The sequence below is a fragment of the Lontra canadensis genome, unplaced genomic scaffold, assembly GCF_010015895.1.
Source record: "Lontra canadensis isolate GAN:19392208 unplaced genomic scaffold, GSC_riverotter_1.0 scaffold69, whole genome shotgun sequence".
Taxonomy (NCBI): Eukaryota; Metazoa; Chordata; class Mammalia; order Carnivora; family Mustelidae; genus Lontra; species Lontra canadensis.
The window spans coordinates 4,512,554-4,537,853 of record NW_022631063.1 but is presented as its reverse complement, the minus strand read 5'-3'; the positions used below and the strand labels follow the sequence as shown (position 1 = coordinate 4,537,853).

Here is a 25,300-nt window from a genome sequence, read left to right as displayed (position 1 = left end):
CATTTAGCCAACATTTAGTACATCATTTTTTTTAAATGATCACTGTGTCACCCATACATTCTCAGACTCTACGGAATTAAGAGGCGATTAGGAGTATTTTTTTTTAAGATTTTATTTATTTATTCGACAGAGAGAGATCACAAGTAGGCAGAGAGACAGGCAGAGAGAGAGAGAGAGGAGAAAGCAGGCTCCCCACCAAGGAAAGAGCCCGATGCGGGGCTCGACCCCAGGACCCTGGGATCATGACCTGAGCCGAAGGCAGAGGATTTAACCCTCTGAGCCACCCAGGTGCCCCACATCATTTGTTTTTGATATAGTGTTCAACAATTCATTAGTTCACCATTTCCAAACAAGATAGGGTTATAAAATAAACGTTCTATGGTGTAGCAAAAGTTTCCAAACCCCCTTTGAGAAAGAAGGTCCCGCACCTCTTGATTCATCCCCAAGCTTGATTGTTGCACACAGTATTTCCAAATATGCAAGATTTTTCCTTTGGCCTTTGTATCTCAAGTCACCAGAGTGGGAGAGAAATCCAGAGTGAGGTTGTAATAGCTCCAACCCATTCTTTTCTAAAGAGCCATGCCCCACGTCCCTAAGCAATACTCAGATCTGATGGCTGCAGACTGATAATTGCCCCTGACAAGCTCTACTGGGGCAGTTAGGCAAGGGGAGAGAAAAAGCAACTGGCGGTGAAAACCCGAGTTTGCTGCCTTCCTCTCTTCCTCTCCCCTCCTCTCCCTCCTCTCCCCACCCCTCTAAAACCCTTAGCTGCAATCCCCCCTTCCTCTTCTCTCCCTCTTTTCATGCTCTCGCATCAGATCCCCCTCCTCACGGATCCCCTCGTCTAGCCCCCTCCCTACTCCCACAGCTGTGGATAAGACGCACGCAGCAGCTGCTGTTGTGAGCTAAGCACTGGCGGCTGCGGGTCTCCTCTCCATCAACCCGCCCACGCCCGCCCGGTCTGGATGGCGAAGTCGCGCACCGGCCTTGGGATGAGGGCGGGGGAGAGGGTGGAGTGGCTGGGAGATGGGAGGGTGGAGTGGCGGGGAGATGGGAGGGTGGAGTGGGAAGGACGCAAAAAGCAGCATCTAGGCGGCAGGCGGGGCTCCACTGCGCATCTGGCCAGCAGTGGTCTCTGGGTCAGTGGCTGGGCAGCCACCCCAGAGACGCGTTTCTAGTGGGAATTCAGTGGGGCCCATTCACCGCCGAGCGGTGGTGGCCTGTAGCATCAGCTGGTGAGGGCAGACGCCAGCCTAGCAACACCGCCTAAGCAACCAGAACTCCTCAGAAGGCCGGAGGGATCTGGGAAGAAAAAGAAGCCCAGGAGGAGAAAAGGGCTCCAGGGAGTTCTGCTTCTCAGGGTTCCATCAGGTACTGTTGGAGACCCGTCACGTGGTAGCAAGTAAGTGTCTTTTCTTGCTGTGTGCCCAGCCCCAGAATGGTGAGAGCCACCGTCTGCTGCCAGCCTTTCCCACCCACCCCCAGCCTGCCCCACCCCATACACACCCTTAAGGTATTTAGCAGTAGATTTAAGATTCTGGACCTGAATTAAGAGAGCTACTGCAAGAGCAGCATTGGTCTGCGGATGTTTACTCTGCACTGTGCCTGTGGTCAGTTTTCTCATCCCACCAGGTAAGCTTCTGAAGTCACGATGCTTTACACTAAGAGCAGAATGTAGAGTTTCTAATTTCTGGAAACCCTGTATGGCAATGACTTTAAGGTTACATGACACAATGTTAGAATATAGGGGATAAAAGCTTATGCAGAATGGAGTATACTTTGAAGGAATCCTGTGTCTTATTTTAAATAACTTAGTGATTTTAAGATTGGTGCTTTTCATATGTGAATCAACAATATAAAATTAGGGGCATAGATTAAAAAATTAAAAAAAAAAAGAGGCATAGATATGATGGAAAATGGTGTGCCCAGTTTAAATGGCTGGGCATTTTGGTACTGTTTGGATCAACAGGTTTGCTTTTGTTTTTGTCTTGTTTAGCCTGTAAACTGCATACCTTCTGGAAGTTTTCTTCTAGCAGTGATGAGGTATTCATTGTGACTCTGGTTACATGTTGCCTCTATTACTTAGGATATTGGTCAAAGCAAGACAAATGATAAAAATATGTGGAATGACACACTGATATGCTCCCTTTATTAGTGGAAATGATAGAGTCAAATTTGGGTATTGGTCAGAAAATTCTCTTGAAATGAGAAGTTTGGGTGGTATTTTGTAGATACTTTTCTTCCTGGCTATTGTTCAGTAGAGTGGTTTATGGCAAAATAGAAGGAATCTGGGCCCTATAATAAACAGAGTCTTGTGCACCACCATACTTGCTATTTTCCAGCTCTAATTAAAGTTTCTAAAATCCAGCCACTAATTTTACAAATCAAGAAGATAAGTCCCATAAGTAATTTTTTTAAGGTTACTTAGCTAATCAATGATGAGCTAAAAGTCCAATGAAGACTTGAGATTTAGACTGATAATTTTTTTTTCATTTTTTAAAAATGAAATGAATCATTTAGCTTTTGATTAAGCTTTATTCTTCTTATTTGTAAATGACACATCAAAAGCTTACATATCCTGGTAAGGACTGAATAACAGATTACATGAAGGGTTTTGTGAATGTAATATGTGTAACTGTTGCTTATATAAGGAATTATTTCATGTTTTTATCCACTTCACTATTCTAGTTCTCATTTTACATCTCTATAAAAATGAAAGGGGCTTTGACAGCCTCAGTATAAAGCACTAAAGGAAAAGAAATTCAAATCCAGGTTCCGATCTCTTGGCATCTGTACAGTTTAAAGTATATTCTAATCTGTGAGACTCCATCTTCACAAAATTGTGTGCCATGGTTAACAATTCATATTTAAATACTTTTGAATATTCTCAAAATAAGCTCTACCCTCTTCCTCTTTTTAGCTTTAAATTTTATTTTAGAGTTATGGTCTTACTTTCTTGGGACCTTAAGTATATTAGATATTGTTAAATTTATTTGGCCCATTAATTTATGTAGGAGAAGTGATAGCTTATGTATACAATATTCGACTCTTAACTGCTGGGATTCATTATAATCCTGGACTCAAGAAAGAGGTACTGTGAACCCCTTCTTTCCAATGATGTGTTTGAAAACAGTAGGAGAAAAACCTGAAATTGGATGTAGGTTCAAGAAAAGGGACTTATAGACCACTGATGACATAGGCCCCAAGACCTGCTGTTACTTATCAGTCTCCACTAAGGAGCAGAAGGTAGAGCCAAACACCTATGAACTGGGCATTCTGTCTCATAGCCTCCTGTGGGAGAGGCTCTGGTAGGGTAGTTGATATACACTCCTACTAATTTTGCCCAGGCAAGATGATTATAGCTTTAAAGCACTCTGGGAATGAAACAGCAGTGTTTTGCTCAATACCTTACTAAGGGAAGAAGTATCCTAATACTTCTCAATCCTAGATCTCTGTACCACAATGGGGCTACTCAGAGACTGACTGAAAACCCTATACCTAGCATCATTGACCCTCTCTTGAAAGCTTATGGTGGGGGTATTAGTATAAAAACTTCATTTTGGGGACTCTGGTCCTACTATTTTCAGTAACCAGTACTATTTTTGGTCAGCCGTTGGAGGATATCTGTAAGTGCCACCCATGCTGACTAGCTATTAGCAATGTAGTCATCCACTATCATATGAACTTGTACAGATCTCATTTTCCCCTGAGTTGGCCCCTTTCTCTTCTATTAGTGTGAGCTGAACAAGACCAGGCAAGTAAGTCATCACCTCCACAATGCTGAAGGAGGAAACCTTTAAGGCTGAGGAGAAAGTTTTCATTTGAGGGCTTCTAGGGAAGCCTAGAAGGAAGCCTTTTTTGGCTGGTCTGTATCTCTTGGCCCAGCTGTGATCATGATTTCTGTAGATTTGTTCATTCATTGTTATTTATAAATCAGACTTACTCTAGTTGTACTCCATGCCAGTGGGAGATCCCTCCTTCGTCTGGCAAATAGTTATCCTTCGTATATACACAGTATTCTGGACTGAAGTGACTCAGCTTATTGCTAGCTGAGGATAACTACTCTGTGGACAGTTGTGGACACCACAATCATTGTGGTGGCAGGCAGGTGCCGGACTGACTATTTTAACATCAAACAAAAGGTTAACCAAAATGCTGAAGCTAGCACCCACACCGACACCACCCCCACAACCCTGGCCAGAGAAATTATGACTTTAAAAGTCTGAGATTAGGACAGAGCATTTGGTTTTAAACTAGAACCAAAGGATGCTGATTTGAGGGCCACAGTACCTGGTTGAACATATGGGGCTGAGTGGAATATTTCTTCCCTTCTACTTCAAATGCCAGAGTGAGGCAACTGATCCACCAGTCTTTAATTCTCTGAGTTCTCCCAGAGTTTGCAGGGTCCAAGCACCTGATTACAGGCTATAACTTTGGCTCTGGTCCATATCTGGTCTCACCCTAACATGTTTCAAAGTCGTTCTCCAATTTGAGAAGGAGTTGAATATCTATGTGTTTGGTTCTACGTTTGAAAAACTAGAGTAGTTTTGGGGTGAGAGTAGATCCTGGAAATGCAGACCAACTCTTTCAGAGTGATCAGAAGCAGAGGCAAGTAGCCAGTTCTAAGAGGCCTCCAGGATTCCAGTAAATGTGCCAGTTTTGGAATTTTTTAAAAAAATTTTGTATCCCATAGATCTGATTGTATCTAAAACGATACGCAAAAAGGCCTCAGGATTCCTGATGGGTATAGAAGTTACATGTATAACAATCTCTCCTTTGTATTATTCTAGCAGGGGCAAAAATTCATTCCTCCTTCCTGAGTTCTTAAATGGACTCTGGCCAGGTTCTTCTGGTCAAGGGTCTGACTGACTAGGGTCACAAGAACAGTTAGTTCTGTAAAGATTCTGGCTTTTCCCCAATATGCTTGTTTTGGTAGGCTGGACAGGCACAGCTTGGAAGTTGTTATTGTATCCATAGAAATAAGGGAACCATGCTAGTGAACCATGAGGTTGCTATAGAGAAGTTCAAGTGGGCTTAGTTAAAACTGAGGCAGCTTTCCTTCATGTTCCTGGAAGCATTCCCTGCCTGCATTGGTGGTCATAATGGTTCACTTCTGAGACTCCATCTTACACAGTGACTTACTGTCTTGCATCCACTCAGGGGCTTTCAAATATCCACTGAGCTTTCCATGGGCTAATTCTGGTAAGTGTATTTGAGACCAGATGCTAAGATTTTGTCACATAATACTTTTGTCCAGATTTCTTCTCTTCAGTATAAGTTGTACCACTCTGAATGTGTATGACCTGCACTCCTCCCTGGCAAGAAGATACTTGTGAAGATCTCATCTCCTGATCATTTTAATGAACCATTACTAGAATCCAAGTTTACTAAGTTGGCAAAGGAATTCAGTTTTCAGAAGAGATCTTTTTATTTAAGGGACAGTTGGGACTTGTCTGTTGGGATTTTTGGTGGTACTCATTTATTTACAAGGGTGTGTTACTAGTTTTTTAATCCAGAAGAATTCTTGGATTATAATTCTTACAGAATATAATCAAAACAAAATGGCAATGCCTACATATGTTTTTGAGAAAGTTACTTATTTACAATTTTCCTCTGCAGGATGATGTATTCTAGGAATACTTGGCTGAAATTGTCAGAATATATGAAATATATGAAAATGTCATGTATAAATATATGGTAAATTATGTTCAAGTAGTATAGAAATATTAGCCAGAAGGTGACAAAATTCCCTGACAGTTTTTCCATCCCTCTCCATAGATGTACCAACTTCCTTCCTTCCAGAGGGGCATCATTATGCATGAACTAGCATATTTAACACTATGTATGTAGTTCTTATAAAATACTTTAGTCAAAGGTGAACAGTGTAACCTAATTTCAACATTAGGTTTTCACTAATTTACTTTGGGAATCTTTCCATGTGAGCACAGACATATGTGTCTCATTTTTCAGTATTACTAAATAGCATTCCGTGATAGCAAGATTTTGAAATTTATGGTATCAGTTCCTTAGGACAGACTATTTGATTATTTCTAGTCTTTGGAACTGAAAGTGTGGTGTGAGTAATATCTTGGCAAACATACTTTCTCAAACTTCAACAAGAATATTTATAGGACAACTTAATTGAGGGCCAATGAGTACATGCAACTTTAATTTAGAAACTATTGCCAAACAGAAAAAAATAATGTGCTTATTTACCCTTCTAGCTGAACTGTGTGAGGGTGCCCGTTGCTTCCATATCAGGGTTGCATCCATTGAGAAGAGTTTCAGTGATGTGTTCTAGAACTTTCCGGTAAAAATTATTGACTATTTTAATCTTATCCATATATGTCAAAATTTCATGAGCTTCAGTCACCTTTCTTCATAGCTTTCTACTTTCTAAAAGACAGTGATATTATTTTTGTATCCTCCATAAGAAAAAAATCAATGCCTCTCATATCATTTGAGTCCCAAATTCTGGAGAAAAAAAAGGGAGAGAGAGCTCTAAAGGAAAAGGCTCTACACCAGAGAATTTAGCTGTGAGTCATCACAGAATGTGGGAAGGATGTAATGTAAGCCATAATATATATAGGAAGTGCATTTAAGTGGTCTCAATGAACAAAAATGTCAATCTAAATTGGTCACTTCACTAAAGCTGGTATGCTTCCTACATTCTCAACACTATAGATTCAGTTTAATGATCACATTAGCTCTGTCTCCTTCACTTATGCATGTAATACCTTCCAGTCTCAAGTTAATTTGTTTATCAGCTTTGTCACTACTGTCATTACTTTTTTTAAGTTATCTGAATGTCATTGGTGCAATAAGCTTGATGCATTGTCCATGTCTGATAGAGAAAATACTTTGGAAACTAAGTGAGAAGTCTTTTTACCCTTATTTCCTATTCCACGTCCGAGTGAAATTGACATTTGGGGTATTATCCTTACTCTGTGGATCCACTGTCTTATTTTTATTTTTGTTTTATTTTTCTTAATTTATATTATCTTCCTATCTGATCTACACCCTTGTGAGCTACCATGAATCTTTTTAGTAAATACATTAGGAGAATAAATATATATTACCTGGTATACAGTGGAACATCTCATAATTCTCTTTGACAAAACTACTCTAGCTCATCCTAGGATCAACTCCAGCATCCCAGAAAGCAGAGAGGTTGATTATTAAATGTTGTGGTTCCCATTCCCTGAAGTGGGAAGAAAGTAAAGGAGTTGAGTGTGCCCTGGGGCAGTCATTTCCTACATGTGGGGACTCTGTCTTCCCAGCCTGACTGCATTATTGGCAGGCTCTACTTTGGGAATCAAACTAAGGGATAGGGGAGGAGAGTGAGAGGAAAAACACTGACTTCTGGAATCATCTTTTTTACCTGTACTTCATTATCTCTAAGAAGATGCAGCTGTAGTTGCCAATACAGAATTCTATCCACATAGTCTCTTCCCTTGGAACTCAGCTAAAGAGATGGAGCATTGGTTATCTGCTTGGATGGCTGTGTCATTCGTCATCCCACTAAAGATGATTTTGAAAAGGAAAAAGAATGCTATTAATAATTAGTTCTTGGGGCACCTGGGTGGCTCAGTGGGTTAAGCTTCTGCCTTCGCCTTAGGTCATGATCTCAGGGTCCTGGGATCGAGCCCCGCATCGGGCTCTCTGCTCAGTGGGGAGCCTGCTTCCCCCTCTTTCTCTACCTGTCTCTCTGCATACTTGTGATCTCTCTCTCTGTCAAATAAATAAATAAAATCTTTAAAAAAAATAATTAGTTCTCAACAATAGATATAAATCCAAACTGTCCTCTAAAACTGTGACTTTTGGCCATGCTACTTAAATATGAGATTAGATGTACTGGAAACAAGAGGAAGAGTAGAAGGAAAAAGATTCATTATCTTGGAAGGAACTGGAAGCAATAGGATAAGGTAGATGTCCCAGTTGCATTTCTTTGATTTTAAACATTAGAGCTATTTTGTACCAGGACCTCTGTGGCAAAATGGCAGCAACATCTGGTAAGATCATTGCCAACTAAACAGGCAAAGAATGAGGACTGTTTTAGAGCTGAGGAGTAAAAAAAAAAAAAAAAAAAAAAAGTACCTAAAGAGGTGAAAAACACATGAGTCTTCTGGAGGAGTTATGTTCCTAAGCAGGTATTTGCCTTAGCAATTCTGGTATAGCTTCATCTCTCATAGTTAGGAGCTCAGACAAGAAAAAAAAATTCCCCAAAATGTAATGATGTCTCTGCTTTCTTTATAAATGTGGATGGATGAAGCCTGGCTATTAGCCAAAAGAATCTGTCTAGCAAGCTGCATTAGATTTATCTCAAGAGGCCCAAGCTCAAGATATTCTGAAATTATCTGTGTGGCTTGGGCTGCTGCTTTCTAGATTTTCAATATTAGCACCAGGAGACTTCTAATATGCAGTCAAGAGCTGGTATAATTCAAATCCACTGTGAAGAGGATTTTCTTTCCATACAGCTTTCAGTACCACCATCCTCTTACCTTCTCTGTACTCTCAGAGGCCCCAGGATTCACATCTAGTCAGCTGCCCACAGTATGCTACATTGTTCAAGTCTTGTGCCCATCTCAAGTTAAGCCAGAGCCAAACTAGGTGCTAGAGGTCTATGATTGTCTTTATGTGACAACTGGCTCTGAACACTTCTATCTGGTCACAGATTTCGGGCAGTCTGTGGATCTCTGAGTTCAGTTCTACTACTCAAAGGTGGGCAAAAATGAAGGTTCAAGGAACTCTAACAGTGTCAGTGCAGATTAAGAGGATGCTTAGGGAGGTCAGCTTGTTGTGAATGTCCCCAAAAGCTCAAGGGAGAGTGCCAGTTTGGGTTTTTTCAAACAGAAACCGGGTCAGGTCTTACAAATCAGAGGAGCCAGTTGCATCAAGTACTTCAGGATTGAAGGCAAATTGTAGAATCTGGTTGCCTGACAGAGGCCCTTTGCATTCCTCTGAGAAGAAACAAAGGGTACTTTTCTCTCAATTGTTGAACCCTAACATGGCCTCTGGTCAAAAATTTTTGGTCAAGGATCTGACAGATTGAGTTCACTATGAATACAATTCTAGGAAGATCCTGGCTCCTTTACAACTTGCTCATTTTGTTGGGGTAACAAGGGATAATTCAGAAATTCTAGAGGTCAATTTCACAAAGCAATAGAAATTTTGAGAACATCTGGAGAAATTTGGGACATCAAGTGATTTGGAATGTTGAGTTAGATTCCCTTCACAGACTGATTAGTGGGGATCAAAACCTTCATTGTCTTGGGAGATTCGAGTAGGAATATTTAAGACAGAATCAACTTTACTTTTGTGTTCCTGGCAACCTCACTTCCTATTGTCTTCATCACTTTTATGTATAGTGAAATTACTTAGTGAGGCAGGAGACCCTCACTGAGATCCTGTTCCCAGTCAACTGCATCCACAGTGGTGGATGCAACTGCAACACAGTGGTGTTTCAACTGCCACAAAGTTTTCCTTCTGTTCACTGTTCTTCCTAAATTTGCAGTCTGGTACAAAAAGAGAGACTTTGCTATCTGACCCTGTTTACGGACTTCTAATTCTATTGGGTATATTGACTATGTCATTCTGAAGCTTAATGTCTTAGACTGCACCTCTCTCAAGAAGAGAGACATTAATTGTTCTGATTATTGGAAATTTTGACATTTTGGAGATGATTTTAATTCCAGTTTTTGTTGCTCTTGAAGCTTAGTTTTCAGAGATGACCAAGATGACATGGTTCTTATTTGCTTACAAGTCTGTCTCCCATTGTCCTTAAATTCAGTGACTGTATGTTATTAATATTTCCAGCACTTCTGTCTGGCACAGTGCTTGGCACCTAGTAAGTATATATCCCACAATGATTGCTAAATAAATTATGTCAAAAGCAAACACCGTGGTTAAACTTACTGTCATAAATGACATATCAAGGGGCGCCTGGGTGGCTCAGTGGGTTAAAGCCTCTGCCTTCGGCTCAGGTCATGATCCCAGGGTCCTGGGATTGAGCCCCATGTTGGGCTCTCTGTTCAGCAGGGAGCCTGCTTCCCTTCCTCTCTCTCTGCCTGCCTCTCTGCCTACTTGTGATCTCTGTCTGTTAAATAAATAAATAAAATCTTAAAAAAAAAATTAAATAAATAAATAAATTACATATCAAAATGTGAGTGTTAGGTCCATGGTCAAAGGAGCGAGACTGATACAATGCAAAGGTCAAGCAAAGCTTCATTTCCCACCAAGCATCGAGAATCAAACTGACCAGCCAGGGCCATCTCTTGCAAAGAGGCGACCCCTCCCAGCCTCACAGACTAACTTTTATAGAGTAAAGGCCATGTGGTTGAGCCTGGCCACCAGGTGGCCAATTGAATTACAATTCACCCTATAGTAGCTATTCAAACTAGCCTATCACTCTGGTCAGAATTGGGGCCCAAAAGGCAGGGCCCACATTCTTGGGTGGTTAGGGAGGTGCTTTCCTGATTGGATGTCTCCACCTGGCTTGACTCATCCTTGTATTCTGGTCTCTATTACCTCCCCCTGACCTGACATGTCCTGGTATATGGGCTCTGTTATCAGGGGCTGGTCAGTCATATTTTACTGGTTTCCCAGACTTGTTTCTAAGTAAGTTCCTCGTGGGGGGGGGCAGGGTCAATCTAAGTTTACTGCATAAACAACAAAATGGCTCACTCTGGCTAAGTAGGCCCTTACAGTGAGAACTGTTTTTTAAAGAAAAATTGAAGCTCTATTTTCAAATATATCTAAAATTAAAATGTTAAATTATAGAACTATAATAAAAATGTGATTTTTATAATAAAAAATAAAAATAATTTAAAAATTCATAATAAAATTATAAAATAATTATAATTATATACCATGTACATTATATTATATATAATATTTTATATATTATAAGATCATAATAAAAATTTAAAAATATAATAAAAAAATTTAAAACTTAAAAATTTAAAAATCATAGTTCTTTCTGAGATGTAACCTATTCCAATAATCTGCTCCAAGGGGTCTGAGAGGGGTTAGGACAAGGGAACTAAGGAGGGATAAAAGGTAACAATCACGAAATCTGAAGCCACCAAAAGCCCAGAACAAAGATCCAAAGTGGGTCAGTACTAGATCAGACACACATATTGAGGAGACTTGGCTAAAATTGACTGAACTCTGGGCAGAACATAATTACAGAGAATGTAAAGATCTGAGCCATAAAATCAAAAGTCATTTAAGTCAGGAAAGAGTAAACAATTCCAGGGCCGAGAAAAATAGTTGGCAGTAAACAAAGTGGTCACTAACTGGAGTGAAAAGATGGAAATACACAAAGAATCCAGAAATATGAATTATATAGTAAATGGAATGAAGCCTGAACCAGTTTTAGAGGCTGGAGCTTGTATGCTTACTGGCTATTTATGTTATGTTAAGTCTCTTCAGCCAGCTGCCTTCCAGTCAGTCTACCTACATAGAAATAGTTATACCATTGAGACATTAAGTCACTGGGTAATAACTGTGACATACTTTAGATTATTCTTATAATAAAAAGAAACACCATCAGCTTCTTCTACAGCTTAGTGGAATCTAGGAATCTTAAGGGATGTGTGTTCTGCCTTATTTATCCAAGAGTCAACCTTCATCAATCTCAATCCTTCCAGCTATATCTCAGGATAAGAAAACAACACTTAGGATAGGGAGGAGGGAGAAGTTTTAGAAGAGCCAGAACTTTAAAGTTTGGTTGATTTTTCCCCCCCATTGGAAATCTTGGACTGCCAAGATTGCTGGAGGCAATTATTAGAAGAAGAAGCAGATAGAAGCAAGTAACTTGTAAGCAGAAGGAATAAAATCTAGAAGTCTGACAATAAAAGAGATATAAATAAGTAAAGCAGAAGAAAATGTAAAAAGCAGAACTCTTTGAGTTTTAAAAATTATTTAAGGATGTCACAGTATTGCTCAGTATTCCTCAGGGTGCCTGGGGGGCTCAGTTATATTAACTGTCTACCTTTGGCTCAGGTCATGATCCCAAGGTGCTGGGATCCAGCCTCAGGTCATCGGGCTCCCTGCTTAGTGAGGAGCCTGCTTCTCCCTCTCCCTCTGCTGCTCCCCCTACTTGTGTTCCCTCTCTCGCTGTCTCTATGTCAAACATATAAAAATCTTAAAGAAAAAAAAGGATGTCAGTGTTGCAGTTACTATAATTGAATATTATTACTTTGATTTATCAGTAAGAAATTAAATAAGGGGCACCTGGGTAGCAGTCAGTTAAGCAGCTGACTCTTGGTTTTAGCTCAGGTCATGATCTCAGAGTCATGAGATGCAGCTCGGATGCAGCTCCGTCTGCATCAAGCCCCGTGCTCAGTGCAGAGTCTACTTGAGACTCTGCCACACCTGCTAAAATAATTAAATCTTAAAAAAGAAAGAAATTAAATAACATTCTGCCTATTCTTTTTATAAATTCCATGAAATAATAATTTCAATTAAAAAGGTGGTTAAACATAAAAATACCATGCTGTAAAGGATTAAAAATAGTAATAGCTAGTATTTATTGTGTAGTAACCAGCAGACACTGTTCTAGGTGCTTTATATTTATTAACTCTTTCAATGCTCACATTCCCCTTCTTATTCCCACTTCCTATTCATGTTTATGGTTGAGGAAACTGAGGAATGGAGAGGTTAAGTATTTTGCTCAAGGTCATAGTTAGAAAGTGTTAAAGCTCAGGTTTGAATCCAGATAATCTAGCTCTAGAACCAAACATTTTTCCAAATTTTTATTAAATTTTTATTAATATTTTAAACTTACAGAAAAATTGACGGACCTGTGTAATGAACACCCATACACTCAGAATCTAGAGTCTTCAATTGTCATTTTATAATATTTAACTTATCATTTATCTATCCATGCATTCCTCAAACCATCTGTCCATTCTTTATATTTCCATATTGCTTTTCAAAATAAGTTGCAAACACCAGCAGACCTCACAATAAACACTATATATAATTCATATATTTAAGTAGAATTCAGTATTTGTTTATAGACTTTTTTATTTTCTTATTTTTATTTATTTATTTGGGGGCATGGGGGGGAGACTAAGAATTTTAAGCAGGCTTCATGTTCAGCACAGAGCCCAATGCAGGGCTGAAACCACGACCTGAGCTGAAATCAAAAGTCGGACGCTTAATTGACTGAGCCATCCACACACTCTGTTTATGGGCTTTTTAAAGGTTAAAAAATGTAAAATGCACAAACTTGAAGGGTATCGTTTGGCCAGTGTTCACCAACATGTATAGCCTTGTGCTCTGAAGTCCTAAGAGGCTGTTGAACATCATTTTCACCCCAGAAAGTTCTATCATCCCTCCCACGCAATTCCTGTTCCACACCTAGAGATTAGTTTGTCTGTTCTAGCACTTCATATAAAGTGGATCGTATAGTTTGTGATACTTGCTGGAAGGCTTCTTTCACTCAGTATAATGCTTGTCTATCATTACTTCATTTGTTTTTATTGCTGGGATTGTGTTCTATTATATAAGAGTCCACAGTTTTTATTTTTCTGTCTGTTCTCTTCATGGACAACTGGGCTGTCTCCTCTTTTGGGTAATTATACTTGTTTTTTATATTTTTCTACATATTTACCAAATCTCTTACTCTTCATTTCTTCTTGAAAATCTAAATTTCCAGCTAAAACATCTAAAAATATCTTTGTGTTCTTTCTTGGAAGATACTTTTACTTTATGTGGAATTCTAGATTTACCTTTTTTTTTCTTCCAACACTTTAAAGACATTATTACATGGTCTTCTGGTTTCTGTATTTTTGTGATGAGAAGCCAGTAAACATCTTATTATTGTTTCCTAACATATGCCACTTTTCTTTAAGTGCTTTCAGTATTTTGAATGACATCTCTTATTTTTTATCCATGTAATTGTTTTGTGATTTATTTTTCATCCATGTGATTTAAAACACTAAAACACTTATTAGTAGTGATACATAAAATCACTTGCTTTATAAACTTTTTAAAATCATAAATGTTAAATGATAGGTAGGTGCTTTTCAATGGACTGTCCTTAATATCATTCTATAAAGAATTTTACATTTGCAAGGATACATAATTTTTTGATATATAAATTTCAACTATTTATATATCTATAAAACTATATAACCATATTTGGTATATATATGTACAATAATATATATACATATATTTATGTATGTATATAAAATATACACATATGTATATAGTCTAATAATATACACATACATATATAGTCTAATTATCTTTATTAAGCTCCAGATCCAAATTCCTAATTAATATCTGAATTTTTGATTTTGGATAATTCAGATATACCTCAAACCCCAAAAATACAAAACATTACCTCATCTTTCCCTAATCTAAACTGATACTTCTTCCATATTCCATACACTTTATATGGTAGAGCAGTCAATCATATGATCCAGGTGTGTGTGTGTGTGTGTGTGTGTGAACATATTTTAGTAGATGCACCTGATATCATGATATCATGACTGCTTTATTCTTAGCTATCAAAATACTACTCTGAGCAATCTCATGAATAGAAATTGGTTTGAGGTATACCAATTAAGTAATTTTCTTTTTTTAAATACATTTTTTTAAATACATTCTCTTTCTTTTTAAAAATACATTCTCTAGAGTTCTCTCTAGAGAACTGCTTTATTTATTTATTTATTTATTCTTAAAGATTTTATTTATTTATTTGTTAGAGGGAGAGCACAAGAAGGGGGGAGCAACAGGCAAAGAGAGAAGCAGGCTCCCTGCTGAGAAAGGAGCCTGATGCGAGACTCATCCCAAGACCTGGGGATCATGGCCTGAGCTAAAGGCAGATGCTTAACTGGCTGAGCCACCCAGGCATCACCCAATGAAGTAAATTTCTATAACTCAATTTCTGTTACTCAAATTGCTGGGATAAAGTATATACATTTTAACTTAGATAATTAGTTCTAGATTTCCTTCTAGAAAAGTTGTATTATTAACACTACCAAAAAAAAAAAAAAAAGGTTTATTGGAGTGCTTATTTCCTCAAATTCTAGCCAGTAGTTTGCTTCATTAAATTAGGATTTCCTGGGGCGCCTGGGTGGCTCAGTGGGTTAAAGCCGCTGCCTTCAGCTCAGGTCATGATCCCAGGGTCCTGGGATCGAGCCCCGCATCGGGCTCTCTGCACAGCGGGGAGCCTGCTTCCCTTCCTCTCTCTGCCTGACTCTCTGCCTACTTGTGATCTATGTCTGTCAAATAAATAAATCTTTAAAAAAAAAAAATTAGGATTTCCTTTTTAAATTATCATAAATGTGTTCATTTAAGTTTTCTTTTTATAACTTAGATGTTTAGATTTTTTAAAATTTATTTTTCATCTAAATCACCAAACATCTAAGTTTTATTTGGTTATTATGAATCTTGGAACACTAAAAAAAAAATAAAATTAAAAATTTTATTAAAATAATTAAAAATAATTTAAAAACATTTTTAAAAAGGAGTATATGCAACAAGGATAATGGACACTGCCCAATTCTGAACCTCCACATATATACTCCATGAATAATACAGGACAAAAAGAAAAACATAACTATACAAAACCCACACAATCGGCATTAACTAGAAAGCAGAGAATGACTGAACTTCAAAATGCTTGTTAAAAAAACCAGATTCATTTGCACACTTTCATGCTCCAAAAACAATAGGGAAAATAAGTTCTAAATTTATTTAAAATGACTAACAGAGAAAATGCTTACCCTAATTATGAAAATAATGTGGGGGGAAGCATTTTCCATGAGCTTCCTTGTGTCAGTTATTTAATAACTTCTATTTTTCCATTCGTGTTTGAAGCAAACTATTTAGTTTTTATGTAGATTCTATATTATACTGATACTTCAAATTATGCTTAAGGACAGTAACAAAATCAGTCTGTGGAAAATAAAATCATGTGATAGATTAAAACTCAATTCTCAGTAATCTTAAATCTGGGTATCTGCAAAAGAAAATAGGGGGAGGGGGCATAGGCAGTGTCCTAAGTCATAGCCAAGATCACAGCCAACAACTGGCAGAAGCAGTCCAGTGAGCATCATAATACCTCTGCTCACCAAAAGTATAGCACTTGTCACTGCTACTGCCTCTATTGCTACTATTGCTTCCAAAACTGCTGAAAGTTTCTGCTGAAGCTTCTTTCTCTCTTGAAAAAAAAAAAAAAAAAAAAAAAGGGATTCTCCACTGCCTCTCATTTTGTGTCATTAAATCAAAATTAGAAATCTTGAGCTGATGCAGTTGGTTTGCTTGGAAAGGTCATGTTGTCACTCCTTAGACCCATGAGACCCTGGAAAATCGTTATCTACATTAGCTTTCCTTTCCACTTCTTTTGCAGGAGGACTCCCACCATGATTCATACAATGACAAATTTTCTAAATCAGTGTAGAAGATCACCATGCCAGGCAGCAGCACCTCCTCCCCTCCAAATTAATGTCCACTATGCTAGCTCACCTTCAATTTTACAAAAACTTCCAAAATATTTGAGTTTGACAACATTTACAATAAAGAAAATTTCCAGACAATTCCACATGACATCAACCTGTCAGTTACTCAGTGAAACAGTTTACTCTAGTGGTTTTTGGATATCTCTAAGGTGGCTATACTGAGGTAGCAATTGTTTACACTTATCTGAAAATTTATAGCTTATAAACACTTTTGTGGTATAGTTTAAAGATACCCAAATTTAGATTTAGAAACACCTGAGTTAGCATCTCCCTTTACCACCTAACTAGCTATACAGTGATGGAGAAATCATGAGACTCATCAATCCCTGTTCCCTCACAGAGATAATATGTGAGAATATGAGATCATAGAATTAGACACCTCTAGTTCAGTGCCTCTCAAATGATAGTCACTCAGTAATTGTAACTACAATTAAAATTGCCATTATTGTTATGATAAATACTGGCCTAGGTTCAAATGTTTGAAATTTGTTTTAAGGAGAATATTTTTCAAAAGAATGCATCTCTTTTCCCCACACTGATGCTGCTGGCTGCTCCTTTCAACTCATGTCCAAGAGAACTGGGGCTTGCACTCGAATCAACAATATAAACTATCAGTACAACTGGAACTTGTTAAAAGCCAAGTCTGAGGTGACATTGATACAATTTTTGCCAAAAGCTTACTTTAGCTCTTCAGATTTTTAGAAAGGCATTCTAATAGACAGATTAACTATTAATCTTTCTATATTTTTCAGGCTTTCATATTATATTAAGATCATTCACTGGAAAGCATAGTGCCTGACCATATTTTATAAATTCCCCACAGAAATGCTTTCACTGAATTATGAGGTAATGATCAATAATTTAAAGTCTGCACTCAGCCATTTAAAAGTCGGATGCAAGCCAGTTCCATTTGATAATGCTTGCTTTTCTTTGTCATACCATAGAAGAGAATGCCCACTCTCCGTTCATTCACCTAGTCAACAACCCAGAGTGGTTTCATTCAGCATCAAAATCATTACTAGAGATGACTTCTGGGTTAACTGACTGGATTGGGAGAGAGAATTAGCACTGGCAAAGTCAGTACTATGGCCCAGGATTTCGGTATATGGTCTGGTTTCATACTTGTGACCTTGTGAGATACATAAGGGATTCCAAAGTTTACATATGAGGGAAGTATGACAATCTACGTTATCAAGGTCTTGTAGCTAGTAGGTGACATATTAAGGAATCAAAGATTATTTTGCTATGTAGGAGGTGATAACAGGAAAAGAATATTATATTTGGACAATGTAATAAGAAGACTGGCTTGCAGGGGCACCTGGCTGGCTCAGTTAGTGGAGCATGTGGCTCTTGATCTTAGGGTCGTGAGTTCGAGCCCCACATTGGGTGTAGAGATTATTTTAATAAATAAGCTTAAAAAAAAACTGGCTTGCAAATTTAATTTTGAGGTTTCGATGGAAAGTGTTCAAAAATATTTGCAGTAATAACAGCATCTTTGCAATAAGTTTGAACCTCTCTTTGTATCTACTTTTAAGGACAATATTCTTTACATATATAAGCTTAATAATATTTGTTAGCTGTTATAGTAGATCCAAAAAATATAAGATATAAGAGGTACCTTTATTGTAATTTGAAAAGAAAAAAGACGCTTTTGATTTTGTTAATTCAGTGCTGCATAGATTCAGTTTAGCTAATGGTTAGCCCAGAGTTTTAGGTCATGTACTCTGTGAAAATTCAGTCCAAAGATTTTAAGATTGGAAAGTTCTAAAATTATAAGGTGGCAACCAATCAATATTTGGACCCATTTAAATTATTCTACCCAAGTGTCAAGGAGTGTGTGCTTTCATATTGCTACTTACAAGGAAGAATTAATGTCCACATCAACCTGTTCCATGTCTTGACAGCTATTAAAAAGTATTTTATTATTTTAAGCCAAATGTATTCTGCTGCAGCTCAGTGTTCCTAGTTCATCTTTTCTTTTTATTAAAAGTATTTAAATTTAATTTCTCTTCTACTGTGAGAATCATTGAGATATTAGTAATCAATAGTGTTCCACTTGACTCTTTTCTACTTTCAACTAACATATACTCCCTCCATTCTTTTAACTGGTCTATAGATAGTGTGATTTGAGTCTAATCAAAATTCTGATCCCATATGAAGACCCTTCAGTTTACACACAGGCTTCTCAGGTGTGGTCATGGAATGCAGCAAAATAAAGACTGCCTCCTCCATCTTCCTTCTAAACAGACAGAAGTTCTATTAGGGTTTTTTGGCAGAAAAAAAACCAGTATTGATTTATATTACAATTATTATTAAGTAAAACCCCTTGGCAGTTTTTTCTGCTGCAAAAACATACCTATTGCATTGTATAGATGGGTTGTTTTGGTTCAAATTTCAAAACCTTACATGTATTCCTATTACATATTATGCTATTAAATTTGGCCCATTATCCTAAAATATAAAATCTTACATAATTGAAAACTCATATTTACTTCCCACCTATTGTGTGCCAATCACTGTACTATGCATTTTCACCATATTATTCTACTTTATTCTTCTTTAACATGAGAAGGAATCCCAATTTTATGACTGACAGGTTCAAGAACATTAAGTAATTTTACTGACAGCACTAAGAACATTAAAACAGAATTTAGGATTTGAATGTAGGTCTATTTAATTCCAAGGTTCATGACTATTTTTGTTTATACTTGTCTATAACCATGAGTTGTTAAGAAACTACTTAATATGTATTCAAGGAATTCCATGTAAGGAATACAATTTTGAAACCTCATTAAATATTTTAAACGAAGATTCCATATTTAAAAGTAAACGTCAGTTATCTGTAGCTTGTATTTATAAATTGTACTAATTCAAAGCATTTTGACTCCCCTCAATAAAGTATGATATGTGAGGTGTGTTCAACAGGAAATAGGATGGAGAAAATCAGCAAAAGAACATATTTTTGTGTGAGAGAATAAAACAAAGTTCATGAATGGGAAATTGATACATGAAATTATATTTAATGAAAACTAACTTCAGTGGCCTGTAGGATGACTTGAAATAGGCAAAGATTTAGAACTGAGAGAAACCTGTAGAGACTACTAACACAATCCAGATATAGAATTATAAAGATGTCTACCTTCACATAGATATCTATACAGTTATTTTCAACTATGTATTTAAATACTATTTAAATACATAGTTGAAAATAATTGTAAGAAAATTATTTTGTTCAGAGGAATTGATGACACAAATTTCACAAATAATTTTCAAGGTATTAAATTTGTGTATTTGTGTGTGTTTGTTTTTACTATGGTTAAAAGGTTAAAGAGCAGTTTTGGTCATTCAGGAAAACAATGAATTTTTTTTTTACTTGTTAAAAATTGCATTATTGGTATGATTGCCACATGAATAATTGAGAGGAAGAGAGTGTTTCAGGAAATGTACTTGGTAGATATCCATGTACAGTAATTGAAACTCATTGTTTGCCTATGTATTCACCAAAAACATGAATATAACAAAAAGGAAAGGCATATTTTAAAGGATATCCGGTTAAAATTTGGGAGAAAGTACTGAGTGAGGGAAATAATCGAACTATAAGAGGAGATACAGAAGAATGGGGCCCAAAGCCAATGAAAAATGAGTTTAAGGAACAAAAGTTTAGTTAACGGTTAAATACAGCTGAGAAAGAAATAATTGGGTTTTGTTCCCCAACAATCTCTAGAACTTTAGAACTCTTTTATTATGAGGAAGAAACTGAAAAGAAGATCTCAATGAACTTACAAATAAGTATAATATCAAGTATAATAAAATCTAGTTTAACAACTCATATCTACAAAACTCGGGAATTTTCTTTGAATGTGTATATTCAGTTTGCTGCTCTCTTTCAATCATATCCTAACCATTTGCAATTGAAAATTTTTCTTTATATACACAAATTTTATATAGAACTAAAGAAAATACATTTCTTGCAGGTACAAAATTGGAAATGGCTTCCCTAGAACAAAAGGGCCTTGTCCCCTTCACCAGAGAATCTCTTGAACTTATGAAACAGCATCTTGCTAAAAAACACAGTGAGGAACAAAGAGATTTAAAGCCAAACACTGACTTGGAAGTTGGAAAAGAGCTTCCATTTGTTTATGGGAATCTCTCTCGAGGAATGGTGTTGGAGCCCTTGGAAGATGTGGATCCATACTATAAGAATAAAAATGTAAGGCTTTATTGACCGACTACATTTTCATTATTTTTTTCAGAAGTATGAAAAGTATAATTGAGATATGATTAAAAAAGAATGAAAAGTAAGTCAAAGTTATTTTAAGTTGTAAAAAAATGGATAAGAAATTTCACAAATATTTAGGATTTTTATCAAATCTGATGGCTTTCCTGTTAGGTTAGTTTGTTGGAAGTTACTCTACTTTTAATAGGCTATACTGTGATGCCTTAATGTAAATGACTTGTTTTGTGGGAGCATGTTGACTGGCTACTTAAGGTTACTGATTTTAAAAGAACTATAATATAAAATTTTTATAATATGTACAACAATTTTAAATGTTCAACTGAATAAGCTTATTCAGTAGTTGAGAAAATAAACCAACCTATATTCCTATATTTTATTTACCATTTTTATTAATTCATACATTCACATCCTATCTTATCCTGGGAATGACTTGAGGAGCAAACTAAGTATTTGAACAATTCCAAAACAAGCACAAAAATGATGAAAATAAGAATAATTATGCTTAGTAAAACCAGAGATCTGTGTGGGTTGACAAAGCTGGAAGAGTCTTCCTTAAGAAAATAGAATTTGAATTACAGCTTGGAGAACACTTCACATTTTAACAGTGCAAAGGGAAGATCTTGATATTAGTTGGAATAGAGAAGAGACAGGGTATGATAGAACTCTACCCTTATTGCAAGTGTGGGAAATGAAAGAATGAGGAAGTGAAGATGCCAACATGGATTTAACATGATGGCCAAAAGGATGTGATGAATGCAATGTTTAAGTAAGTTTAATCTAAGACTTCTAAATTACTATTGCATAGAAAAGCTAGGGTCAGAAAGATGGTATAAGAAACAGAGTAATCGACACCTGAAGTCAAGAAACCTGATTATAGGAGGGTCTTGGAGGAGGGAAAAATGTAGCAAACCTGAGAAGAAACAACAGGATTTGAAGACAGACTAATAATCCAAAAATTTCTAACCTGGAATAATGGTGGTGCTACTTATAAAATTGAAATAATTCTAAAAAAGATTAAGCTTGGGAGATATGAAGATTAGCTCTGTTGTGGACAAATGTAATTTGATATTCATAATATTACCAAATGGGCAAAATGGAATTGAACCAAAGTCTCTGGACGGGAGACAAAGTGATGATTTTGCATAAACATAACTCTTTCAAATATTTTGCATGATGGAAAAGTATTGGCATTGTAAATGTATTTATTAACAAAGACTCCAGTATCTCTTGTAGCTTCCATGGGCATTATGTAACATTAGCTGTAAAACACCTGTAAAATCTTCAGAATATTTTAGTGAAAACGTAAGTTGTCATCTCAATTATCTCTGTTTTCACTTTTGCTATGCTTAAGTCCTAATAGTTGACTTAGCATAATAACCTTAGAAGTAACTCTAATCTAGCAGAGTTCTGAGTTCTTTGTAGTGTTTACAGATATGGTAGGCAAATCTAAGTTTGTTATTGAAGACAAAACCAAGGATTTTGAAAAATGAAACATGCCAAAAATTGTAAGGATAGTTTGTATAAGAAGTATTAATATTAATGATGATACAAAGTATTAAAAATGTGAATTATATTCAGTTTATTCTGTTAAGGGTGGCATACCAACAAATAATCCTAAAATTAAATAATTTTAGCACTTAAACATTAACTGGAAAATTGTTATGTCTGGAATCACTCATTTCTTCACAAAAACATAGGCTAGTTGATTGCACATATATTACCTCTTTTTTTTAAGATTTATTTTTTTATTTCAGAGAGTGAGGGAGAGTGAAAGAGCGTTGGGGAGGGGAGGAGCAGAAAGAGTCTTAAGCAGACTCCACGCTGAGCGCAGAGCCTGACCCTGGGCTCGATCTCCCAACCCTGAAATCAGGACCTGAACCAAAATCAAGAGTCAGATGCTTAACCAACTGCACCACACTGGTGCCCCATACATACATTACCTCTTGTAAGAATATTGATATTCTTCTGGGAAATAACAAAAAGCACATTTTAAATAATCAGATTTTGGGGAACTCTTTTATTTTATTTTTGCATTTGAAATGGAAAGAGGGAAAATAACTATAATACATGCCAAAATGTCCACAGACTGTATATTGGAAAAGTGTTTTAGTGAGAATTATAACACAGTTGGTTTCCATTTAGAACATGTTTTCATAAATTATCAATGGATATATAATTGTTTTCACTAATATATTTATATATGTAGACAAAAATATAAATGCCAATATACAGTCACCATAGATACCTCTAATATATAATTATATATCACATATAATATACTTTATATAATAGATTATACTTATACATATATCATTTAGTATACTGTATTGTATCATATTACATTGTATACTATATATTATACAATGTTATATTATAATGGGCATAATATCATGTATAATGTATTTTTACTCACACCATCATAAATGAATTTTCCAAATGGATATGTATATATGGTAAAAGTGTATATATGATGTATACACACATACATACATAGGTAGATACATTTTAATTTCTTTTTTTAACTTTTTTAAATATTTTTTAAAGATTTTATTTATTTATTTGACAGAGAGAGAGAGAGATCACAAGTAGGCAGAGAGGCAGGCAAAGAGAGAGGAGGAAGCAGGCTCCCTGCTGAGCAGAGAGCCTGATGTGGGGCTCGATCCCAGGTCCTTGGGATCATGACCTGAGCCTAAGGCAGAGGCTTTAACCCACTGAGCCACTCAGGCGCCCCTTTTTTTTTTTTTTTTTAAGATTTTATTTATTTACTTGAGAGAGATAGAGGGATCACAAGTAGGCAGAGAGGCAGGCACAGAGAAGGGGGAAAGCAGGCTCCCTACTGAGCAGAGAGCCCGACGCAGGGCTCGATCCCAGTACACTGAGATCATGACCTGAGCTGAAGGCAGAGGCTTAACCCACTGAGCCACCCAGGTGCCCTGACACTTTTTAATTTCTATATTATATTATAGATACACACATACATATGTACACATGTACATGTATAAGTCATTTTTAGGATATTTCTGATCTTTCATTCGTTTTGGATTTAATGCGTCTGTATCCCAATATATTAGTTTTACGTGATGTAACTTTCATTTTTAGGTATGTTTGTGTCAATGATAACATATAAATGGGGTTTTATATCTTAGATAATTACTAGTGATTAGTAAAATATCTTAGTGAATGGGGTCATTTTTGCTGTTGTAATCACACACATTTTTTGCTTTGAAATAAAAGTAATTTTTTTTATATTCACTAAATTTGGGTTTCTTTAAATGTATCTTCATGAGCCATTAGGATATAGATTTCTTCCTATTACATTTGTTCTGCAGGAAGACTTGAGGATTGGAGTGTGGCAAATGGCTTTGTTAGGCAGAACATTGGAAAACAAAAAGTTATATAATCCTAAATATCAGTGAAAATGTTTAAAAGAAGAAATCTTTCCACTTGATTTAGTCTGTAAAACAATATCAAAATATAAGAAAAGTGTAACAGCTAAAATTCAGTTGAAATGATCATTGGCAATAATTTGCATAATGGATGAGTTTATAGTTCCTAGTTGTAATTTTACTTGATTTTTTTTTCATTTTATAGACTTTCATGGTATTAAATAAAAGTAGAACAATCTTCAGATTCAATGCCACGTGGTGTACACTTTCTCCTTTCAATTCAGCTAGAAGAACAACGATTAAGATTTTGGTGCATCCATATCCTTTTCTGTTGGCTTTAGACTGTACCAGTATCACATGTGACTATTCTATTCAAATATTGCTGTAGTGTTTTTCTCTTTTGAATTATATCTCATTTTAGGTCATATTGGAATCTGGATTACAACTGCACCAAGTGTTCCATATTTGAAAATACATTTATAGTATATTTTCTAGTATATTCAACAGTAATAAATATTAACAAATCTTAATCCTCCTTGTTTTTCAATATGAATATTTAAAGAGTTATTTTATCTCATGTATATACATATAAACCTGTTAAAGAAACATATATTTCCAATATTATTTTATCCATTATTCCTTGACTGTAACTTACCTTTTTTCGACTATTCATTTTAATTAGCGTCCTGATTGACTGCATATTTATGTCCATGACTGAGATGCCAAAATGGGGCCCAGCAATACAGTAAGTCATATAATTTTATTATACATTATTTCACATATGATTTTATATATTTAACATGTTGCATTATAGTACTTTATATACTACATATTTAACATTTTATAACTTATTATTTATATTTAATATATAATATTCCTTGTAATAAAAACTCATTCTTCATAAGATAATATTTATACATATAACACAGTTTATGGATTTTCCAAGTAAAAATAAATCACATATATATCAGTTAATAAATTTTAATGTTTTTCTGCCCTTTCGTTTATTCTTAGTTGGACTTTAAATGCTGCTATTTCCCGGGGCGCCTGGGTGGCTCAGTGGGTTAAAGTCTCTGCCTTCAGCTCAGGTCATGATCACAGGGTCCTGGGATTGAGCCCCGCATGGGGCTGTCTGCTCAGCAGGGAGCCTGCTCCTCCCGCCTCTCTGCCTACTTGTGATCTCTCTCGCTATCAAA

The 25,300-nt window shown here is 36.2% G+C and overlaps 1 protein-coding gene across 2 annotated transcripts in view; it reads left to right on the top strand.

The window, feature by feature from the left end:
- Window positions 1–1,063: 1,063 nt before the first annotated feature.
- SCN7A (sodium voltage-gated channel alpha subunit 7) overlaps window positions 1,064–25,300 on the top strand; it is a 79,863-nt gene continuing 55,626 nt past the window's right edge. Inside the window, exons 1-4 of one of the 2 annotated variants that reach the window (XM_032880362.1) lie at window positions 1,064–1,402; window positions 20,456–20,691; window positions 24,310–24,422; window positions 24,760–24,849. In XM_032880362.1, the coding sequence (XP_032736253.1) occupies window positions 20,470–20,691; window positions 24,310–24,422; window positions 24,760–24,849 (425 nt within the window). In that variant the 5' untranslated portion in view covers window positions 1,064–1,402; window positions 20,456–20,469. Of the gene's footprint in view, window positions 1,403–1,559; window positions 1,633–20,455; window positions 20,692–24,309; window positions 24,423–24,759; window positions 24,850–25,300 lie in introns of those variants that run through there. The other variant, XM_032880364.1, reaches the window with a different exon arrangement.